This window comes from Suricata suricatta, chromosome 7 (assembly GCF_006229205.1).
Source record: "Suricata suricatta isolate VVHF042 chromosome 7, meerkat_22Aug2017_6uvM2_HiC, whole genome shotgun sequence".
Taxonomy (NCBI): Eukaryota; Metazoa; Chordata; class Mammalia; order Carnivora; family Herpestidae; genus Suricata; species Suricata suricatta.
The window spans coordinates 48,790,290-48,812,398 of record NC_043706.1 but is presented as its reverse complement, the minus strand read 5'-3'; the positions used below and the strand labels follow the sequence as shown (position 1 = coordinate 48,812,398).

The 22,109-nt window shown below is 39.3% G+C and overlaps 1 protein-coding gene across 3 annotated transcripts in view; it reads right to left on the bottom strand.

Annotated features, from left to right (window-relative positions):
* Window positions 1-21,909, bottom strand: part of FBXO9 (F-box protein 9) — a 39,401-nt gene extending 17,492 nt beyond the window's left edge. The window contains exons 1-5 of one of the 3 annotated variants that reach the window (XM_029944072.1): window positions 21,710-21,909; window positions 17,829-17,912; window positions 5,624-5,779; window positions 3,619-3,676; window positions 1,910-2,009 (exon numbers count right to left, since the gene is read on the bottom strand). In XM_029944072.1, the coding sequence (XP_029799932.1) occupies window positions 1,910-2,009; window positions 3,619-3,676; window positions 5,624-5,779; window positions 17,829-17,912; window positions 21,710-21,712 (401 nt within the window). In that variant the 5' untranslated portion in view covers window positions 21,713-21,909. Of the gene's footprint in view, window positions 1-1,909; window positions 2,010-3,618; window positions 3,677-5,623; window positions 5,780-8,922; window positions 8,944-12,905; window positions 12,976-17,828; window positions 17,913-21,709 lie in introns of those variants that run through there. The other 2 variants (XM_029944070.1, XM_029944069.1) reach the window with 2 other exon arrangements.
* Window positions 21,910-22,109: the final 200 nt, after the last annotated feature.

Below are 22,109 nucleotides of genomic sequence, written 5' to 3'. Positions count from 1 at the left end.
TGCCCGTCCCCCACTCACACTGTCTTGAACTCTCAAAATACATAAACAAACTTAAAAAAAAAAAACACCCTAGAATTTGGGATATAATTAATGACATTTAAGTAGTTTATTTTATTGCAAGGATTTCTTGAATTAGCGAAAAAGATCATTTCAAATGATTAAAAAAACCTGTATAAATGTATTCCATACTAATATGACTATAATCCATTCTAATTGGATAAAAATCAAATATACAGATGTCATCTGTGGTACTTACTTACCAAGGGTTTTCTAACAGATGTGCCTTATCACCCTACCTTAAGAGAGGAAAATATGTAATTTAAAAAATCTTAGCAGGGTCCACAAATCATCTACCAATATAAACAAATGTGCAGTTTAGAGTTCTAAAAAAAAAAAAAAAAAACAGAACAAAAAACCCTCTAGCTTTCCATTTTTGCTGAAATTAACCTTAGAAGTGATCAGACTTACAAAGAGGTCTAGAGAAGGGTAAAGTCAGAAGACCAGGAAGGGTTTATGGTAACACAACAAAGGTACCTGTGGCTGAGGCTAGATGGACTCAAGGGCTGCTCTACTGACATTTCAGGGAAGGCAAGAAACCAAAACAAAGCCAGGAAAGAGGCTTTCAGGGATTACCAGATCTGATAAGAAAAAAACCAAACCCAAAACTGTATCTTGAAAGGAACTTCATTGCATATGGACATGCAGAAAGGAATGGGAGAGAAAAAGAAATGCTTCTTTCATGTTTTAAGGCAACCTTTCTGAACAGCACCTGCATCTACTCATAAAACTGGTGGACAGCTGGGTCTAAATGACCACCTGAGTTTAAAGAAGGTTTAAAAAAGTCCAAATGATTCTTTTTGAGTATGAACTACTTTACACTGTTAAATCTCACTTCGTGAACAATACTACTGGCCGAAAAGTTCAAACACACAATTAACACTGACTTCATTCGGACATTTTTAATATCCAAAGCCTGTGTGTTAATACTGTAAGCAGTTAAAAAAAAACAGTGTCAATAAGTATGATATCCATAAGGGGAACTTCTTAATTATTTCATGATAGAAGTAATATCATAATAATAATCATCATACCAAAACACTATTTTCCTATGTACTGCTCATTTTAAACCTGACATTCTCTCATGGGTACAGACTCTCCTCCCTTCTCATTTCAGCAATTAAGCTTTTAGAGATGGATTAAGCCAAAACAATTTTATAGAACTGTCTTGCAAATAGCTTCGAAAGTACTGGCTTAAAAATATGTTCGTCTCTGTCCATATAAAGCTATCAATGCCAGTTCATGACTTTCCTGCAAGTGGCATCTGTCCAAAGAAACAGTTTCTTTCCTGCACCTGTGCTTTTAAACAATGTTAGTCTTAATGTTCTCCTGGACACCTTAAGAGAATAATAAAGCACTGTTATAATTCAGCATTTTCTTAATAAAATGAAAAACCTTGTTTTAAAAAAATATATAGCTTCAAACATATAAAAAAGGAGAAAGACTAGTTTGATGAAACCCCATGTACCCATCACCCACTTTCAACCATTATTAACATTTTGTCAACTTTGGCCTAATTACATTTTACTAGGTTTGACTTTTTAAAACAGGTTTCAGAAAGCTAAAATGTGTCTTTTAATTTACTTTCAATAATCACTGCTTTTATTAAAAAAAAAAACTCCTGTTACCTTGTCTTTCTTAGATCTGTTTAAAATGTGCATTTCTATACTGTAATCTTAATATTTCTCTAACTAGAAAAAACTTCTATAACTCTATGAACAAGTCTTTATACTAAAGACTAATAATTTAACAGAATTACCACCATCTTCTTATCATGTTAAGAGTCAACAGGGCAAAGACGCTTAACTTTAACAAACTCTATGTATTACTGTCTATCGAATTATATACGCACTAGCTGTTTCCAACGCCATCACCATCTGGAGACCGGGTATAAGTAATCTTGAACTCTATATCAGGTACAAGTTGCATAGCCCTACGATAAAACTTGATGGCTAAAAGAAGAAATAAAGCTAAATTAGCTATGACCACACATTTTTGTCATTTCCTTTGATTACCCGTAACTGTGGTTTAATTTGGTAACTTTCTTTACAAACAGCCAAATTCCTTTTTTTCTGTATGCAATAGTTCAGTGAACAAACTTATTTCCAAACCTCACTACTCAGAAATAACCTTTCCTTTTTCTAAAGCTAACACATTATAGACACTTAAAGACGCTGTGTTTCACTCCTTGTTGTTAGCCCTTCCCACCTTTTTCCCTTAGCCGCTATGTATTGTTGGAAGTGATCTTAAGTGGTAGTAGTATTTCTTGGAGCTTTGAAAAAGCAGCTGCTGTAGCCCCGAGAAAAACACTTTTAAGCAACCTCTTCTTTCTAGGATGCAGCGTTGAGGATAATTAAATGTTTCCTACTAGGTGGAATAAAGACGGTTTTTTGAATTTAACCTTCAAATCCAACTTCCTTTAATCCAGCTGCCTATTATTTAGCTAAATAACCTTTAAAACCTATTTTCTTATGAAGTTCCTGGCCAGGTGGTTTAGAGCTATAATATTTAGTAATCTCGGGGCACCTGGGGGCCTCAATCGGTTAAGCGGCCGACTTCCGCTCAGGTCATGATCTCAGAGTTTGTGAGTTTGAGCCCCGTGTCAGGCTCTGTGCTGACAGCTTGGAGCCTGGAGCCTGCTTCAGATTCTGTGTCTCCCTGTCTCTATGACCCTCCCATGCTCACACTCTTGGTCTCTCTCTTTCTCAAACATAAACATTAAAAAAAAAATTTAGTAATCTCTCCCACAAAGCTATACCAATAGAACGTGAGACTACAAAAGCCGACTGAGTCCCTCTTTTCCTCTTAGATGCAGTCTATTCAATTCAATGTGTTCTGCTGTGTTCTATCACTCTGGGTGAATTACTATATACACTAAGTGGAAATGGGATTCTCACAAACTAAGGAAGACTGCAAAGGGCTTTCAGCATTTGGGCTCTTTTAATATCTCAGAGTAAAAATATCGCTAGAAGAAATGTGCGAGTAAGATGCAATAATTCTGAAAATGCTATTTTTAGGGCATTTTCAAATCATTCAAGCATAAGCATTTTTCCCACACCCCAATTATCAGCTTTACTATCACAAAATGGAAGCCTGCTTACCTGCCTAATACAGTAAAATGCCCCATCACTTTATTTATGCATTTCTAAGGTGTTAATAAAAGAGCCAAAGCTGAAGGGTATTCTTTTGTGTAAATATAAATTAGAAGATCTGTGTATGTTCCTAAAACTGTCCTTTCTATTCCCCTCCTTTGAAGTCATTTTCACCCACAAATACCCTGTTTTTAAATGAGAAACAATTAAGACTTTAATAATGAAGAATTAATAAATACTAAGACCTAAATGTAGACCAATATGATGATGTTTCACAGCAATACTTTCTGGAAAGAGATTATACAGAAATACAATTTTTAGTTTCGATTTGTTAAAAAAATAATTTCAAATATAAGGAGACTGATGTTTACATACCAAATACATTCTAGTTAAAAAAAAAAGCATTGATCAGTAAGAGCTGTTATTCAGAAATGTCAATGACCATATGATCCTGGGCCCTGAGTTTTACCTTCATAGAGAGCTCCATTCTGTTCTTCTTCTACTGCTTTAAGGAAGAGTTCTCGAGCCTATAAAAATAGTGAAATGCAATTTTTGAAAGTCTGTATAAGAACTCAAAAATGGATCATAGACTTAAATGTAAAAATATAAAGCTTGTAACTTTTATGAAAAAAAACCTTGGAGCCTTATAGCTGGGCCGAGTTCTTATGCTCAATCCCCAACGCACAATCCGTAAAAGGAAAGGCTGAAAATCGGATCTCATCAAAACTAAAGACTTACTCTGTGAGACACCCTGAGAATGAAAATACAAGCTACGAGCTGAGAGAAACCACTGAAATGCCACTTACTCAACAAAGGACTGTATTTAGAACACAAAAAGGACTCTCAGAACTCAACAGTCAAAACATACGCAGCCCCATTAGAAAAGACAATATATTGTACAGAGAGGATATAAAGATGGCAAACGGCATATGAGAAGGTATTCAACATATCAGCCAGCAGGGATATACAAATTAAGATCACAGTGAGGTATCTCTACAAACCTATCAGAATAGCAAAACTAAAAAGTAATGACAACACCAGGGGCTGACAAGGATGAGGAGACACTGGGCCGTACATTGCTGGAGGGAACATGAAATGGTGCAGACACCCTGAAAACAACCGGGCAGTTTCTTTTCACCAAACAGGCACTTACCATACAACCCAGCAATTGCACTGTTAGGCCAGAGAAATGAAAACTTACGTTCATGTAGAAACCTGCACGTGAATATTCATAGCCACTCTATTAATAGCCCTACACTAGAAATAACCCAAATGTCCTTCACCCGATGAATAAGCAAATTGGGGTCTACCCATACCATGCAATACTACTGCGGAAAAGAAGGGAACTACTGTTACAAGCTTGGCTAGATCTCAGGGGGATTCTGCTGAGTGAGGTAAGGCCATCTCAGAAGGTTATACTAGATGATTCCACTTCCACGATATTTTTTTGAGTATCAAAATGATAGAAATGGGAGATGAGTGATTGCCAGGTCAGGGGGTGAGGGACGGGAGGGTATAACTATAAAGGTGTTGAAAGAGAGAGCCCTGTGGTGCCTACACAGTTTTTTATCTTGGTCATGGGTGGTGGTTACAGGAAGCTACACATGTAATAAAACTGCACAGAACTATTTCTATATATATATACACACAAGAAAGTGCTTATAAATCTGGGAGGTCCGAATAAGCTCTGTGCATTGTGCCTACGTCTATTTCCTAGTTTTTGATATTGTACTATAGCTGTAAGATGCCACCACCGAGTGGAAAGGGTGAAGGGTACAAAGGACTTCCCTATACCCATGTTTCTGTAATTATTTCAAAAGAAAAATTAAAACAAAATGAATATGGAAGTTTTTAATTATCATGGTAATTTCAATTTTTTAATGGTATATCACTTGTAAAAAAAAAATTTGGTGTAAAAATGATGGAATAGGAAAAATGCTAAGTGTGTTGTGCCTAGTTCACGTGAGTACTAAAAAGAGGTGAAAAATTAGACAGTGTTCAAAATAATTTCAGTGTGAGCATTTCCAAATTTTCCAGAGTAAGGAAATAATTAATGCATCATTATACATTTGTTCACTCAAATTGTAACAAAATATTGCATTAAGGCCTTTGCAAAGGTATTAATATTTGAACAAGTTTTTTTCTCCCTTAGTGCTTCTGCTAATAAATTCAGAGGCATCTTTTAGAGACCAATGCTTCTCAGGGATCTATAAATTGCCAAGGACAGTTCCACGAAGACAAAGTACCTCCAGAAAGAAGCCCATGAGTGGTGGTATAATCCAAAGAACCTAGAAGCAGAAGTGAAGGATGGACATACTGGTATACTTTTACACATGAGGAAAAACTCTGTTTCATAAGTTATGCGCTTATTTCACCAGAATACAACTATAATGATCATCTACTAAACCACAAAAATTCTCATGTGCAATTGAAAAAAAAAAAAGTTACTTTGTCACAATGTCCATAATACTTAACTTTTCTTCCTTTGCCAATTCTTGCTTTCCTTTGGTGTCTGCTTTCAGTAAAGAGCCTTTTGCGGCTGCTCTACAAGGCCGAGTTTCTAAATTGCTAGAGCCTACACCTGGAGCAAGTTCAAACATCCACTGAGCTCGAAACATCTGGAGTTGTGCCTAAGGAAGGAAAAGTACTTTAGGATTCATCAGCAAAGGGTAGCTCAGCTCTGAACAATTCATCGACAGATCCAACATCAATTTCCATACAGATAATAAAAGACAAGAAAACATGGTCTTTTAAATTACTAATATCCATTCAACACGTTATCTTCTAAAATAACGTTCTGCTTAAATCTTTAAAGAAATTATGAAGAGTCGCCTGTCTATATAGGAAAAATCTAATGGTACTGGAAAACCAAATTCTGTTTTGAGCTGAAAATAGAGGCCATCACCGAGGGGCTGAACTTAGAAACTTTCACACATTTGTTTTCCTGGAACACATCACCTACTAGATGTGAAAAGTGCTGTTAAAAATTCTGTAGTTGCACCCAAAACCTTTCTTTTCTCTTATACATATAATGGGAATTTTTACAAACAGGAAAGCGTGAAGCTCCCGTGAGTGGTGGGCTGTGCTGTGAGGCCCAGATCCCTTCAGGAATGAAGGCACTGAAGACCCCAACCGCTGGGACTAATACAGAAACAGCCCCCAGCTTCCGGCCCTTTCAGGCACTGCCTCAGCGAGACCACACCCCTTCCCAGGCAAGCCCTACCCGATGACTATCAGCGCAGCCAAGTCTGAAAGGCTCTGGTCTTCCACACAGAGAAGTCCTGCAGAACTGGCTAAGGCCTATTCTTCCCTCCCTCTCCCCCTTCCGTAGGTGCTGATCCTCAAAGCACTCCCCAGCAAACCTCCCTCTTCGTGTTCTCCACCTTTAAGTCCGCTCTCTGAGGACACAACCGAAAATTGCCCCTCCTCCCAAAGAAGGCCATTATCAGTAGGACTGTGTATATTATTCCTAGATTTTTTTTGAAGAAGCATATATAAAATGTTTTTTAAATAATTTTTGTTGCAATTCTGTACAGTGTTTTGGTTCCCACCCTCCTAGCTCTAACACAAAACATACCTCTGATCTAGAGTCTTTGGTAGCACTGAAGAGAGGATACATTTCAAGCAAGTTATTACAAAGGTTATAAATCCAGTAAGATACATTTATCTAATTACAATGAATCTTTTTCAATTTCAATGCACAAGGATTTACCCCATTCTTTTAAGTGACTGTATTTCACTGTATGAACTTACCATTATTTAACACAAGTGATAGATTAGGGTTGTATTCCCTTTTTTCATATGACTGTTATAAAAAAAAACAATTTGTATAAAAACCATTTTGTGCACATTGTACATGTGTATTATACATGTATATTTACTCATATTCCTCATTTTTAAAAAATGTTTCTTTATTTATTTTTGAGAGACAGAGAGATAGTGTGAGCAGGGGAGGGTCAGAGAGAGAGAGAGGGAGATACCAGAATCTGAAGCAGGCTCCAAGCTCTGAGGTACCTGTCAGCACAGAGACTGATGCAAGGCTCGAACCCATGAACCATGAGATCATGACCTGAGCCAAAGCCGGACACTTAACCGACTCACCCACCTAGGCATCCCTCCTCATTATTTTTTTAAGATTAATTTTCTGGAATCTTTTTCACTTTGTATCTTGCTAGTCTGTCCCCCCAAAATTTGTTGTTTATATGTCATGTGCACTGGTTAAGTGTTCTCCAAGACTGAACAACAATGGGCATTGTTCTCCAATCTGATTGTTTTAAGAAAAGAAAAACCAGTGTAGATCCGATTTGTATTTTAAAAACTATGAGACCATTAATCTCTTCAAATATTTAATAGCCATTTATATTACTTTTCCATTAGCTGTCCATTCATATCTTTCTACCTTGTGGCCCTTACTAATTTATAAGGATATTCTATATACTGAGTGGGTATCAATCATCTGCCTATGTGGTAAATAGTTTTTCTAGCTGATCATTCCTCTTGATTTTTGATGTTTCTTCTACATATAGGATTAAACTTTTAGATGGTCAAATCTGTCAATCTTTTTAAAGTGACAGGTTTTGAGTTATGCCTTATATTTTGTTGTTTGTATTTTTAAGTGGACTCCATGCCCAGCGTGGAGCTCGACACAGGGCTTGAACTCACAACCTTAAGACTTGAGTTGAGATCAAGAATCAGACACTTAACTAACTGAGCCACCCGGGCGTTGTTTTGACCATTTTAAACTCATAAATCAAACTACATAACAGCAATTACTGCTATTTTCAACGTGAGTACTCAGAATTTTCCAGAAGAAAATAATGCAGCATATATTTACATTATACATTTTGTTCAATCCAAAATATTATAAAAATACATTAAGATCTTTGCAAATGTGTTAACATTTGAACAAGTTTTCCTCTTTTGGGTTTCTGTTAATAAACTGAGAGGCCAAGTGAATCTCTGTGGTCCATAAATTACCAACAAGAGTTCCAAGAAGATAGTGTACCTGTAGGAAAGAAGCCCATGACGAATGGGGGTTTCACCCAAAGTACCTAGAAGTAGTCGTGAGGGATGGATACACTGAATCTGCTGTCTGTGGAGGAAGGTAAGTGGGAGGATCCCACGCTCTGCTCCTCCAAGGGACATATCAAGACAATGAGTGTATCTATTGCAATTAATTCTCACAATGACCTGAAGACACAGAACAGCTCTTCCACAGCTAGTTGCAGAGAGAAGGCCACACCGAAAGGGTAGGAAGAACAGAGACGCAGCTGGAAACCATGTCCCCAGTGTAGTTAACCTCTAACGGGAGGGCTCTCACAAGCACAGAGGAAAAGGGGACCACCCCCGCAGCAGGCACTCCCAGCCCTGGGAAGATACGTCCTCATAACATCTGGCTTTAAAACTCCTGAGGCCTACCTCCAAGAGAACTAGAGAGGTACTAGGAAAGTCTCCACCCTTAAAGGTCCAGCACACTAAAAACCCCACCAGGAAATAGCACAGAAGCAGCACTTTGAAAGCACCTGGGGTATACACGAAGGTATTTATTAATTAATTCTAGGATGTGTGCCAAAGGGGCGGGTACCTGCAGGAAAGTTCTGGAACAAAAGTGCTCGTGGGTGCCATTTTTCTTCCCACCCCCAGCCTGGAGAGCTGGAGGCATGCAGGAGCGAATTCTAACACTATCCATCTCCCTTGCTAACACTTGTGCCTGCAGCTGCATTTCTCTGTAGACTTCCCATCTTCGTAGGCACCCATCCAAAACAGCTCTTACCCTGTGACAGCCAGCAGGCAGCCCTGGGCAGGACCAGCACCCCTCCAAAGTGACTCCTATCGTGGGAAGGGAGAGAGAGAACACATCAATTCCTGCAGCCAGCCTCTCAGCTGGCTGTGCAGGGAGAAGCCCTGCCCTTTGGTGTGCTGGCAGCCATCAGTAGCAGTTAACTGCAGACAGCCAATGTGAGGACTGCCTCCACCAACCATGAAGTCTATGGCAGCTACAGCTGGGCTTCTAACAGCACCTAGAGCAAAACCTGCCTCGTGCACTTGCAGCAAGCAGCAGCAGATTACTGAAACCAGCTGGACCACGAACAGTCCAAACCACCAGCAGGCCCGTTATCAATCACAGCTCAGCCACAACAGCAGGGCACACACAGCCCACACAGGGGCCACTCATGGACTGCCTGGTTCTGGTGACCAGGGGATTAAGCTACAAGGCATCTCAGGACCTCTTCCACATAAGGCCACTACTTGCACACACAAAAGCAGGGGAGGGGCAGAGAAGGGGAGACAAAGGATCCGAAACAAGCTCTGAGCTGTCAATGTAGAGCCCGACATAGGGTTTGAACTAGCAAAATGCAAGATCATGATCTGAGCCAAAGTCAGACACTCAACCAACTGAGCCACTCAGGTGCTCCAGGGCCACTACTTTCAAGACTAGCACATGTAGCTGACCTACATAATACAGAGAAACACAGAGACAAAATGGGGAGACAGAGAAAAATGTCCCAAGTGAAAGAACAAGACAAAGATCACTAAAAAAAAGAGCTAAATGAAACCAAGATAAGCAATATGCCTAATAAAGAGTTCAAAATAATGGTCATGAAGATATTCAACACGGGCACCTGAGTGGATCAGTCACTTAAGCATCAGACTTTGACTAAGGTCATGATCTCGGGGCTTGTGAGTTCGAGCCTCATGTTAGGCTCTGTGCTGACAGCTCAAAGCCTAAAGCCTGCTTCAGATTCTCTCAGTCTCTCTCTGCCCCTCCCCCATTCATGTATCTGTCTTTCCCTAATAGAAATAAATAGTTAGAAAAGGAAGGAAGGAAGGAAGAAAAACTCAACAGACTTATGAGTGAACGAACTCAGTAAGAACTTCAACCAAGAGATAGAAAATATAAAGAATGAATCAGGGGTGCCTGGATGGCTTAGTCAGTTAAGCATCTGACTTTGGCTCAGGGCATGCTCTCATGGTTCATGGGTTTGAGCCCCACCCTGGACTCTGTCAGTGCAGAGCCTGCTTCGGATCCTCTGTCTTCCTCTCTCTCTACCCCTCCCTTGCTTGCCTGCTCACTCTCAAAAATAAACATTAAAAAAAATGACCCAACCAGAGCTGAAGAACTCAATAACTGAAATGCAAAATACATTAGAGGGAATCAATAGCAGATCAAAGGACAGAGAAGAATGGGTCAGTGATGTAAAAGACAGGATAATGGAAAGCAACCAAGCTAAACAGAAAAAAAGAAAAAGAATAATAAAAAATGAGAATAGATTAAGGGACCTTTGTAACATCGTAAAGTATAACATTATTTGCATTATTGGGGTCCCTGAAAGAGGAGAGAGAGAGAGAGAGGAGAAAACTTACTTGAAGAATAGTAACTGATAAAAAAAAAAAAAGGAGAAGAATAGTAACTGAAAACTTCCCAAATCTGGAATGGGAAACAGACATCCAGGTCCAGGAAGCACAGAGCCCCAACAAGATGAACCCAAGGAGGCCCACACAAAGACACATATTAAAAATGGCAAAAAGTAATGACAAAGAGAGAATCTTAAAAACATCAAAGAAAACAGTTACATACAAGAGAAACCCCATAAGGTTATCAGCTGATTTTTCAGCAGAAACTTTGCAGGCTAGAAGGGAGTGGCACGCTACATTCACAGTGCTGAAAGCAGAGGTGCCTGGGTGGCTCAGTCAATTAAGCCTCTAGCTCTTGACTTTGGCTCAGGTCACGATCTCATGGTCGTGAGACTGAGCCCCACATCAGGCTCTGCACTGGGTGTAGAGCCTTCTTGAGATTCTCTCTCTTAATCTTCCTTCACCCCTCCTGCACTCGTGCTCTCTCTCAAAAAAAAAAAAAAATGCTGAAAGGGAAAAACCTACAACCAAAAATACTCTACTCAGCAAGGATATTACTCAGAATAGAAGAAGAGATAGAGTTTTCCAGACAAAAAAAGAGTTAAAGAAATTCTACACCACTAAACCAGCCTTACAAGTAATGTGAAAGAGAATCCTTTAAGTGAAAAGGAAAGGCCATAGCTAGAAGACATTGATAGGAAAAAACTTCACTGGTAAAAGCAAACATATAGTAAAGGCAGTAGATGAATCACTTATGAAGCCAACATGGAGGTTAGGCAATAAAAGTGATAAAATCAATTATATCTATAAATTAGTCAAGAAATACACAAACTAAAACGATGTAAAATATGACATCACATGCAAAAAACAGGCAACAGGAAGTGAAGATTTAGTGCTTTTAGAAAGTGTTTGAAGTTGGGGCGCCTGGGTGGCTCAGTGGGTTAAACATCCAACTTTGGCTCAGGTCATGATTTTGCAGTTTATGAGTTTGAGCCCCACATGGGACTCTGTGCCGACAGCTCAGAGCCTGGAGCCTGCTTCAGATTCTGTGTCTCCCCCTCTCTCTATCCCTCCCATGCTCATGCTCTGTCTCTCTCTCTCAATAATAAAAGATACAAAAAATAAAAAAAAAAATTAAAAAAGAAAGTGTTTGAAATTATGTAACCATCAACTTAATGCAGACTGGCACAAACAGGATATATGAATCCCCTGGTAACCACATATGAAGAAACCATAACAGACACACAAAAAATAAAGAGGACGGAATCCAAACATAACGTTAAAGAAAGCCATCAATCACAAAAGAGATCAAGAAAAAAGGAAAAGAGAAAAGGCACAAAAACCCCAAAACAATTAACAAAATGGCAATAAGAACACACCTAACAAGTATGTTCAATGTAAACAGATGAAATGCTCTAACGAAAGACTGGGTGGTGAATGCATAAGAGACCCACCGATATGCTGCCGGCAAGAGAGACTCACTTCAGAGTCTGGAAGATGGCAGAGTGGGAGGACCCCAGCTAGGATCACCTCATCCCACAAATACGTAACTATCAAATCATCCTAAATATTCCGGGAATTGAGCCAAAGACTGGCAGAACAAACTCCACACCTAAAAGTAAAGAAGGCACATGGAAGACAGTAGGAAGTGTTACAGACAGCTCGGGAGGTAAACAGATGGTGGCTGCTGCAGCGGGGAGGGAACCCCAGTTGTGGAGAAGAGCGAGAAGCAGACTAACAAACAGGGGTGAGCACAGAGTGGACACCCACTACCTATCCTGCTTATACCAAACCCCAGCATTCCATGCTCCAGAGAAATGGGTCCAAAATCAAACGGCCATTACCTTGTGGAGAAAAAGGAATCCTCCTGCACTTTTGGTGGGAATGCAAACTGGTATAGCCAATGTGGAAAACAGTATGGAGGTTCCTCAAAAAATTAAAAACAGAACTACCTTATGATCCAGTAATTGCACTACTGGCTTTTTAACCAAAGAATACAAAATACTAATTCAAGGGGACACATGCTATGTAGGACCCCCTATGTTTACAGCAGCATTATTTACAATAGCCAGGATATGGAAGTAGCCCAAGGGTCTGTTGATAGATGAATGGATAAAGAAGAAGTGGTGTATATATATACAATTGAATATTATTAAGTCATAAAAAGAATGAAATCTTGCCATTTGCAATGACATAGGTAGAGCTAGAAAGTATAATACGAAGCAAAATAAGTCAGTCAGAGAAAGACAAATATCATATGATTTCACTCACAAGTGGAATTTAAGAAACAAAACAAATGAGCAAGGGGGGAAAAACAGATGGAGACAACCCCACAGAAAACTATGAGCTACACAAAATACACTGATGGTTAACTCCGAACTATAGAGAACTGACGGTTACCAGAAGGGAGGTGGTGAAGGATGCGGACTGCGGATTGCGCCTGTCACGGGACGAGCACAGGGCGATGTACGGGATGGGAGAGCTGACACTAATATAACCTGTCGGTTAACGAATCAGAATTAAAATAAAAACTGAAAAACAGATCAGACTGTAAAAACAAAACCTATTCGTGTTTCTCAAAGTTTACTTTCTGTAATGGCACTAAACTATTACACATCAAAAAAAAAATTACTCAGTTATGGAAATGATAAAACATAACAGTCAAGGCCCAAGAGCTTTATCAGGTTTTAACTTTTGCATACAGTATTTAATGCACAGTAAATCCCTTTTGTAATTTGTGTGACAGAAATATTTAGAGACAAGCAATCAAGCGTAGTTTTAGTCAGAAAAAAAGACTTGCTTCATATCTAACAACACACACAGACTGAAAGTGAAGACAGAAAAATATATACCATGTAAATGAAAGCAGAAAAAAAAACAATGTCTGATACAGACAAAACAGATTTTGAAATAAAGATTGTAGCAAGAGACCAGGACACTACATAATAGTGTAAAAGGGATAGAGGAACCAATCTAAAAAGAGGATATAACAATTATAAACACCTATGCACCCAATATAGAACTTAAATATATAAAGCAAATATTAACAAAGAAAAAATAGATAGTAACACAACAGTAGGGGACATGAACAACTCATTTACATCAATGGACAAATCATGCAGACAGAAAACCAATAATGAAACCAACAAAAATTAATCAACACACTAGACCAGATGGACATAACAGATATATACAGAACATTCCAACACAAATCAACAAATACACGTTTTCCAAGTGTAAATGAAGCATTCACCAGGACACATCACATGTTAGGCCACAAAACAACTCTCAATTTTAAAAGTTTGAGATGGTTGGGGGGGTGGGGGGGTACGTGAATGAGAGGATGGGTGAAACAGGTGATGGGGATTAAATAGTGCACTTGCTGTAATGAGCATTGGGTAATATATAGAATTGAATCACTATACTGTACACCTGAAAACTATTACTGTATGTTAGAATTAAAATAAAAAAATAAAAAGTGTGAAATCGTATCAAGCATCTTCTCTGATCACACCACTAAGAAACTAGAAATCCATTAAAAGAAAACACTTGGCAAACTACAAACACACAAAGGGGTTAAATAATACCCTACTAAACAAGCAATAAATCAATAAAGAAATCAAAGAGGAAATTAAAAAAAATACATAGAGACAAATGAAAATGGAAAATACAATGGTCTAAATTCTTTGGGAATGCAGTGGAAGTAGTTCTAAAAGGAAAATTCAGTGATGCAGGCTTACTTCATGAAACAAGAAAAATTTCAAATAAACAATCTAACCTTATATGTAAAGGAACTAGAAGAAGAACAAAGCCCTAAGCTAGTACAAAGGAGGATATAATAAAGGTAAGAGCACACATAAATGAAACAGAGACTTAAGAAACAATAGAAATGATCAATGAAACCAAGAGCTGGTCCTTTGGGGAAAAATAAAAAAAGAGCGAGCAAGCAAGAGAGGGATAAATATTCAGCCAGACCCAACAAGACAAAAAGAGGAATCAAGTAAGTAAATTCAGACATGAAGGAGGAGATATAACAACTGACACCACAGAAATACAAAGAATTCGAAGGCAATATTTAAAAAGGTATATGTCAAATGGACAACCTAGAAGAAATGGATAAACTCCTAGAAACAGAATCCTCCAAAACTGAATCAAGAAGAAATAGAAAATTTGAACAGATCCACTACCTTAACAAAATTGAATTGGTAATCAAAACACTCCCAACAAACAAAAGTCCAGGACTAGATGTCTTCACAGGTGACAGAACTTCACAGGTGAGTTCTATCAAGCATTTAAAGAAGCGTTAATACCTTAGTATTAACTTCTAGTCTTCTCAAACCATTTCAGAAAACAAAAGAGGAAGGAAAATCTCCAACTTTACAAGGCCAGCATTACCCTGATACCAAAACTAGACAAAGACACTATCTCTGATGACCATCGATGTACAAATCCTCAACAAAATATTAGCAATGCATTAAAAGGATTATTGAACACAATCAAGTGGAATTTATTCCAGGGATGCAAAGGTGGTTCAATATTTGCCAACCAATGTGAAACTTAACCCAACAAGAGGAAGTATAAAAACTCTATGATCATCTTGAAGATGCACAAAAACCATTTGACTAAACTAAACATCCATTCATGATACAAATTCGACACAGCAGGCTTAGAAGGAACATACCTCAACATAACAAAGGTCATATATGACAAACCCACAGCTAGTATCATACTCAATGGTGAAAAACTAAAAGATTTTCCTTTAAGTTCAGGAACAGGACAAGGACACCCACTCACCACTTTTATCCAACATAGTACTGGAAGTGCTAGTGGCAGCAATGAGACAAGAAATAAAAGATATCCAGACTAATAAATCAGTAAAACTGTCACTATTTCCAGATATATTCAGAAAAATCCTAAAGACTGCACACAAAAAAATTATTTTTAATAAATGAATTCAGTAAAGCTGCAGGACACAAAACGATTATACAGAAATCTGTCACATTTCTGTACACTGAGAAGAGAGTAGCAGAAAGAGAAATTAAGAAAATAATCCCATTACAATCGCATCTGAAGGAATAAAATACTAGGAATAAATTTAACCCAGGAGATGAAAGAGCTAGACTTTAAAAACTGTAAGACATTGATCAAAGAACTAGAAGACGACACACATAAATGGAAAAACGTCCCATGCTCATGGATTCAAAGAATATTGTTATAATGTCCATAGTACCCAAATCAAATCTACAGATTCAATACAATCCCTATCAAAATGCTAATGGTATTTTTCATGGAACTAGTACAAATAATCTTAAGATTTGTATGGAACCACAAAGACCCTGAGGAGCCAAAGCAATCTTGAGAAAGAACAAAGCTGGAAGTTAGCACAACTCCAAATTTCAAGATATACTACAAAGCCACAGTAATCAAAATAGTACGGTAGGGGAGAAAAATAGACACAGAAATAAACCAACACTTATATGGTCAATTAATCTACTAGAAAGGAGGCAAGGATACATACACAATGGGGGAAAGACAGTCCCTGTAATAAATGGTGTTGGGAAAGCTAAACAGCTACATGCAAAAGAACGAAAGTGGACCACACTTTCTTACACCGTACACTAAAATAAAATCAACATGGATTAAAGACCTAAACATAAGACCTGAAGCCATAAAAGTCCTAGAAGAAAACAAGGGGAGTAATCTCTTAGACATTGGTCTTATGGATATGTCTCCTCAGGCAAGGGAAACAAAAGCAAAAATAAACTATTGGGACTATATCAAAATAAAAAGCTTTGTGCAGAAAAGGAAATTATCAAGGAACCAAAAAGGCAATCTTCTGAATGGAAGAAGACATATGCAAATGACAATAAAAAATATATAAAGAATTTATACAACTCAATACTAATAAATAATCCTATTAAAAATGGTCAAAGACCTGAATAGACATTTTTCTAAATAAAAATAACCAAGAAACTCATGAAAAGATGTTCAACCTCACTAATCATTAGGGAAATGCAAATCAAAACCACAACGAGATACTGTCTTACCCCTGTCAAAATGAGTAGAATCAAAAAGATAAGGAACGATAAGGATTGCCAAAGATGAAGAGAAAAGGGCACCTCTGTGTCCTGTTGGTGGGAATGTAAATTGTTCCAACCACTGTGGAAAACGGCATGGAAGTTTCTCAAAAAATTAAAAAAGCATAACAATCCAGTAATCCCACTACTGGGTATTTACCCAAAGAAAACAAAAACACTGATTTGAAAAGACATAAGTACCTAAAAAGAAAAGTTGAAAAATAAATAGAAGGCGCCTGGGTGGCTCAGTTGGTTCAGCGTCCGGCTTCAGCTCAGGTCATGATCTCAAGAGTTCGTGGGTTCGAGCCCCGTGTCAGGCTCTGTGCTGACAGCTCAGAGCCTGGAGCCTGCTTCAGATTCTGTGTCTCCTTCTCTCTCTCTGACCCTTTCCTGCTTGTACTGTCTCTGTCTCTCAAAAAAAAAAATTTTAAATAAGAAAAAAAAATAGATAAGAAATATGTACCTTTATGTTTATTGCAACATTATTTGCAATAGCCAAGAAAGGGAAGTAATCTAAAGTGTCTACTGATAGATAAATGGATAAAAAAGTTGTGGGGTTTGTATATACCTGTGTGTGTGTGTACATACATACACAATGGAATATTATTAAACCATAGAAAAGAACGAGATCTTGCTATTCTTGACAACATGAATGGACCTAGAGAATATAATGATAAAAGAAACCAGAGAAAGACAAATACCATATGATTTCATATCTGTGTAGAATCTAAAAACAAAACAAATGAAAAGACAAGCAAACAAAAAACAGAAACAGATTCATAAATACAGAAAAGAAACTGGTGGTTGGCAGAGGGGACATGAGACTATGGGTGAAATGGGGATTTAGTACAAACTTGCAGGGGTGCCTGTCTGGCTTTGTTGATAGAGCATGAGGCTCTTGACCTCGAGGTTCTAAGTTTGAGCCCCACACTGGGTATGGAAATTACTTAAAAATAAAATCTTAAAAAAGGAAAAAATAGAAGTACAAACTTCCAGTTAAAAAACAAATAAGCACAGAGATGAAAAGTACAGCATAGGGAATATAGCCAATAATACTGTAACAACATATGATGACAAATGATAAAAAAAAAAACACTGTAACACAGCTTTCATTTGCATATTCTGTAAACCAGTATGAAGGCACAGGTAAATTCAATGCAAATAAAAACCAATATATCTGTATGACCAATTTTTGCTCTTGTATGGAAAGTAATGGAAAAAGAAATATACACTTGAAGAAACATGCCTGCAGATCTGTTTCGGCAGGGCTTTCATTTTCATCTTCTCCTGCTCTGACAGTATCAGAATGACAATCTTCCTCAGCTTCTGCCTGAGGGGGGAAAAACACCAAAATAATCATCAGGAATATGTAATCCACATCTCCTTGAGCTACTTGACCAGTGAGATATTTAGTTGCTTCTCTCTAATCTCCTTCACAGTTCATTTTAATGATTCCATTTGAATAAAATTCCATAACTTCTTAACGATGCAGAATAAACAACTTTACTGGCCTCCAGTTAAAATGTTTTGGTAGGTGATTTAAAACAGCTCTGCTTCAGAAAATAACATTTAGTTGTAGCACAGAGTTCAGCAAATAGTTTTTGTTTCATCCATCACTTACAAGACCATTTTTACGGACACCTGGGTGGCTCAGTCAGTTAAGTGTCTGACTTCAGCTCAGGTCATAATCTCAGAGTTCGTGAATTCAAGCCCTGCATCGGGCTCTGTGCTGACAGTTCAGAGCCTGGAGCCTGCTTTGGATTCTGTGTCTCCCTCTCTCTGTCCCTCTCCCACTCACACTTAGAAAAAAAAAAAAAAGTTTTTTTTCTAAAAGACCATTTTTAGTCCATATGTAGATGCCCTTCCTTTTACACCACTGCCATGTTACTAATATGTGAATATGACTTTTGTCTGTTTATTGTTTTAAATGTTCTGGGAATGTTCATTAATCACAGACATATAACAGTGACTATTTCCATAAAGAAGCCTGTTCAGCCTCATAAACCCAGATTTATATATACTGGATTGATATATATACAATGGAATCAAAATGGGCTGGAATTACTGGGCCATGGTTTGGGGCTTAATAGAGGTCTCAGGTCAGTTTCCTGGCATTTTATCCTTTTATTCTCAGTATATGTTTGCTAAATTAAACTGAATCCTACTTCCACGTGAAAATGAAACGCTGCCTCAGTTCAGTCTGTTAGCTAACAGACTTAGTAGCAAATGGGACTTGCTCAACACTTCATGTGTCAACACTACAATGTGGTCATAGGGGAAATGACCTTATGGTTAGAAATTAGAATAAAACCTATTTAATTTCACTTGTTTCAAAGACGTAAGCTTGATAATTATAAACCATCAGTGTAATTTGGTTCTAGGACAAAAACACTTATATTAACACAAGTTTTTGAACTTGGCAACCAGACTTGTACTACTTTACAGCACAACATAAATAAGCCTCATTTCATATCTTATCTCTGCCAACCAGACTCAAAGCAGAGGTGACTTTAAGACTTGAACTTGTTAGTATATGGTAAAGTACCCGGCATGCTGCAAAGGATAAACTAATGAAGAAATCAATGAAAGAGGCCAGGATTCTGGATTAATTTCCAGAAAACTGAAGAATGAAAGCATTAATGTATTATCAAATATATTTTTTTGGTCTCTTTAAGCTGGGAGCTTTCCTATTAGTAAGAAAACACATAATGAAGGACTCTGAAAAAATTTTTTGAATGTTTAAAATTTATTTTTACTTATTTTTTAAGTTTATTTATTTTGAGAGACACAGAGACAGTGTGAGTGGGGGAGAGACAGAGAAGGAGAGAGAAAGGATACCAAGCAGGCTCTTTGTGGTCAGCACAGAGCCCAAAGCAGGGCTCAAACTCAAGAAACTGTGAGATCATGACCTGAGCCGAGCTGAGAGTCAGCCACTTAACCGAACTGAGCTACCCAGGCACCCCAAGGCTTTGAATTTATAGATCCCATTTAGAAGGGTGTTTCTACCCTTAAATTAGAGGCTGCTTTATTTTTGTAAACACTAAGTGCAGCTAACAGCTCCCTACAACATCCTCTTAGTAACTCAGCCTCCTAACTCCGGCCTAGAAGTCACACTAAAGTGACTTCATGCAAGAGCTTCCCCTGCTCTCTCCAGCTCCACACTTTTGTACATACTGCTTGCTCTCTTGATCTGGAATGACCTCTTCCTCACTTGGCTACTTCTCATCCTTCAAGGTTCAGTTCAGGGATCATCCCAGTAAGTCTGATCCTTTGAATTGCCTTTGTTTCCCTACAACACTTGTGCTTGTACCACAGCACTTAACGTGTATTGAGAGGATTCTGGTCTCTTTGCTAGAGTCAGTGCATTGGGACAAGGATCAGTCGTATTTTTAACCTCAGAGAGCCAAACACATTGTGAAGGTCATAGAAAAAGCCTGTCCATTCTTCACCTTTCACATCTGTTAAAAGGAGGGTGTTTGATTTGATAACCTGAGGTCCTTTTTCATATGTGCATTTTATGATTAAAAGTTTACCAGAAGGGAGCCTAGATGGCTCAGTCAGTTAAGCATCTGACTTCAGCTCAGGTCATGATCTCACAGTTGGTGGGTTCCAGCCCCGAGTCAGGCTCTCTGATAGTGCAAAGCCTGGAGCCTGCTTCAGACTGTGTCTCCCTCTCTCTACTCCTACACCACTGACACTCTGTCTCTCTCTCAAAAAGTAAATAAACATTAAAAAAATTTTTGTTTTAAGTTTACCGTAAATCACCTTACAGGTTTGGTTATATCAGAGATCTAGTATTGTGCTGGGGTCCAGCACCAATAGGTGCTCAAAAAAACTGCTTGAATTAACCAATAAAAAAATGTCATGTGGACATACAGAGCGTATCTCAAGAACAATGAAAATAAATGGGAAATCTATAATACAGAAAGCATCTTCTCTGAGTTTCTGGGTTGTTCTTGAATTCAAGTCCTTTAATACTTTGATTTTGGGAGTATGATGCCTACCAAATTTGGGGTTTTACCCAAATTTATACCACTTGAAATAAGTATGGCCCCAGCTGTCACCCAGAGATTTTCACTTTAATTTTCATAACTGAGTCTGACTTAAACATCACCTTTCACTTGAGTAGTTTATGTCTTCATCATTTTACTCCTGTTTTACAGGTGGGATTAATGAAATATAAAAGGTTAAGTGCTTAATCCTGGTCGGTCAGAGAACTACTTCTGAAAGCTTCAGGGCATAATCAATCACTGCTTTTTCTATCCTCCTGGCTAATTTAATAAAATAAACTCAGCCATCCATTTATTTAACAAAATATCTGAGTGTCAGCTCATTGGTTTGGTATCATTGCACACCTGATTCATTCAATCCTAGCCAGAGTTTCTCAGATGGAAAAATGCACTCAAAGCCAAAGAAAGGCAGGCCAAGGCAGAGACTACACATTCCAGCATGCAACAGTCTCGTGGAATTTGCGTTGTCAATTTCTGGAGCTTAAGTCAGTCCTCCATTTGGACCGCACTGCCACTGCTCAGGCCCTCACCGCTACGAAGTGAGACATAATCTCTGCGATCCCACACCGCCAGGACCGCCTGCCAACATCCTACCCATGGCACTTGATGCGTCACGGGGCAGGTGTGTCCAAACCCAGAACTCCTTAAAGGACCTGAACGGCTTCTCCGTGGGTACTGCTTTCCCGAAGGAGTAACAATCAACAAGTGTGTCCGTTTGCCAAGCTTCCCCCCAGCCAATTTCGGATGCTGCAACGGCTCACCTCAACCTATCCTCACTGCTTTTGATAAAATTCCTTGGGGGGGGGGGCGTCAAGCCTGGCTCAATATCCTCAGCGAACCACGAAGCATTCTTTTCCGCTGTCCTGCAAAGCCGCTCTTTCTCACACCGGATCCCGGCTGCTGGGGTTCAAGGAGGAAGGAATCCCAGCGAGCGGCCAGGGCTGGCACCCGCTCCACTCCCACTCAGGCCAAAGGCCTTACAATAGGTGGAAGCCGAGCAGCTCCCACTCCTCCCAGTCCTCACTTCCCGCTCTCTCGGGGCTCCTCCCAGGCCTAGCCCCTCCTTCACACCGCACTCCCACCTCGCAGGGTCCCTCCGAGCTCCCTCCCGGGTTACCATGCTGGCTGGGCGGCCGGCCGTGGTCGAGAGGCTCTCCGCGCCCCCTCTGCACCGCTCCCCCGAGGAGGTGTGCTGGATGTCCGGGTGTCTACTCCTGCCCTTCTGCTGCAACGGGGCTTAGCAGAGTTCTCGGTCGGAGAAGCGCACCAGGCAGCGGCAGTAACTGCGGGCCCGGCGTACGGCAGCCATCTTCGTGGGGCAGGGGGCCAGATCCGGGCGCGCTAGAGCGACGGCCGGGAACTCGCAGAGCGGAGGGACGCCCGCTGCCAGCGGAGGCCGAGGACAGAGCGAGCACCAGAGCGTCGACGCTGCTGGAAACCCCGGGCGCCGCGGCGGAGCTGCCCACTCTACTGCGGAAAGCTGTGCCGACGCACCGAGCATGCGCAGTGTAGCTGCT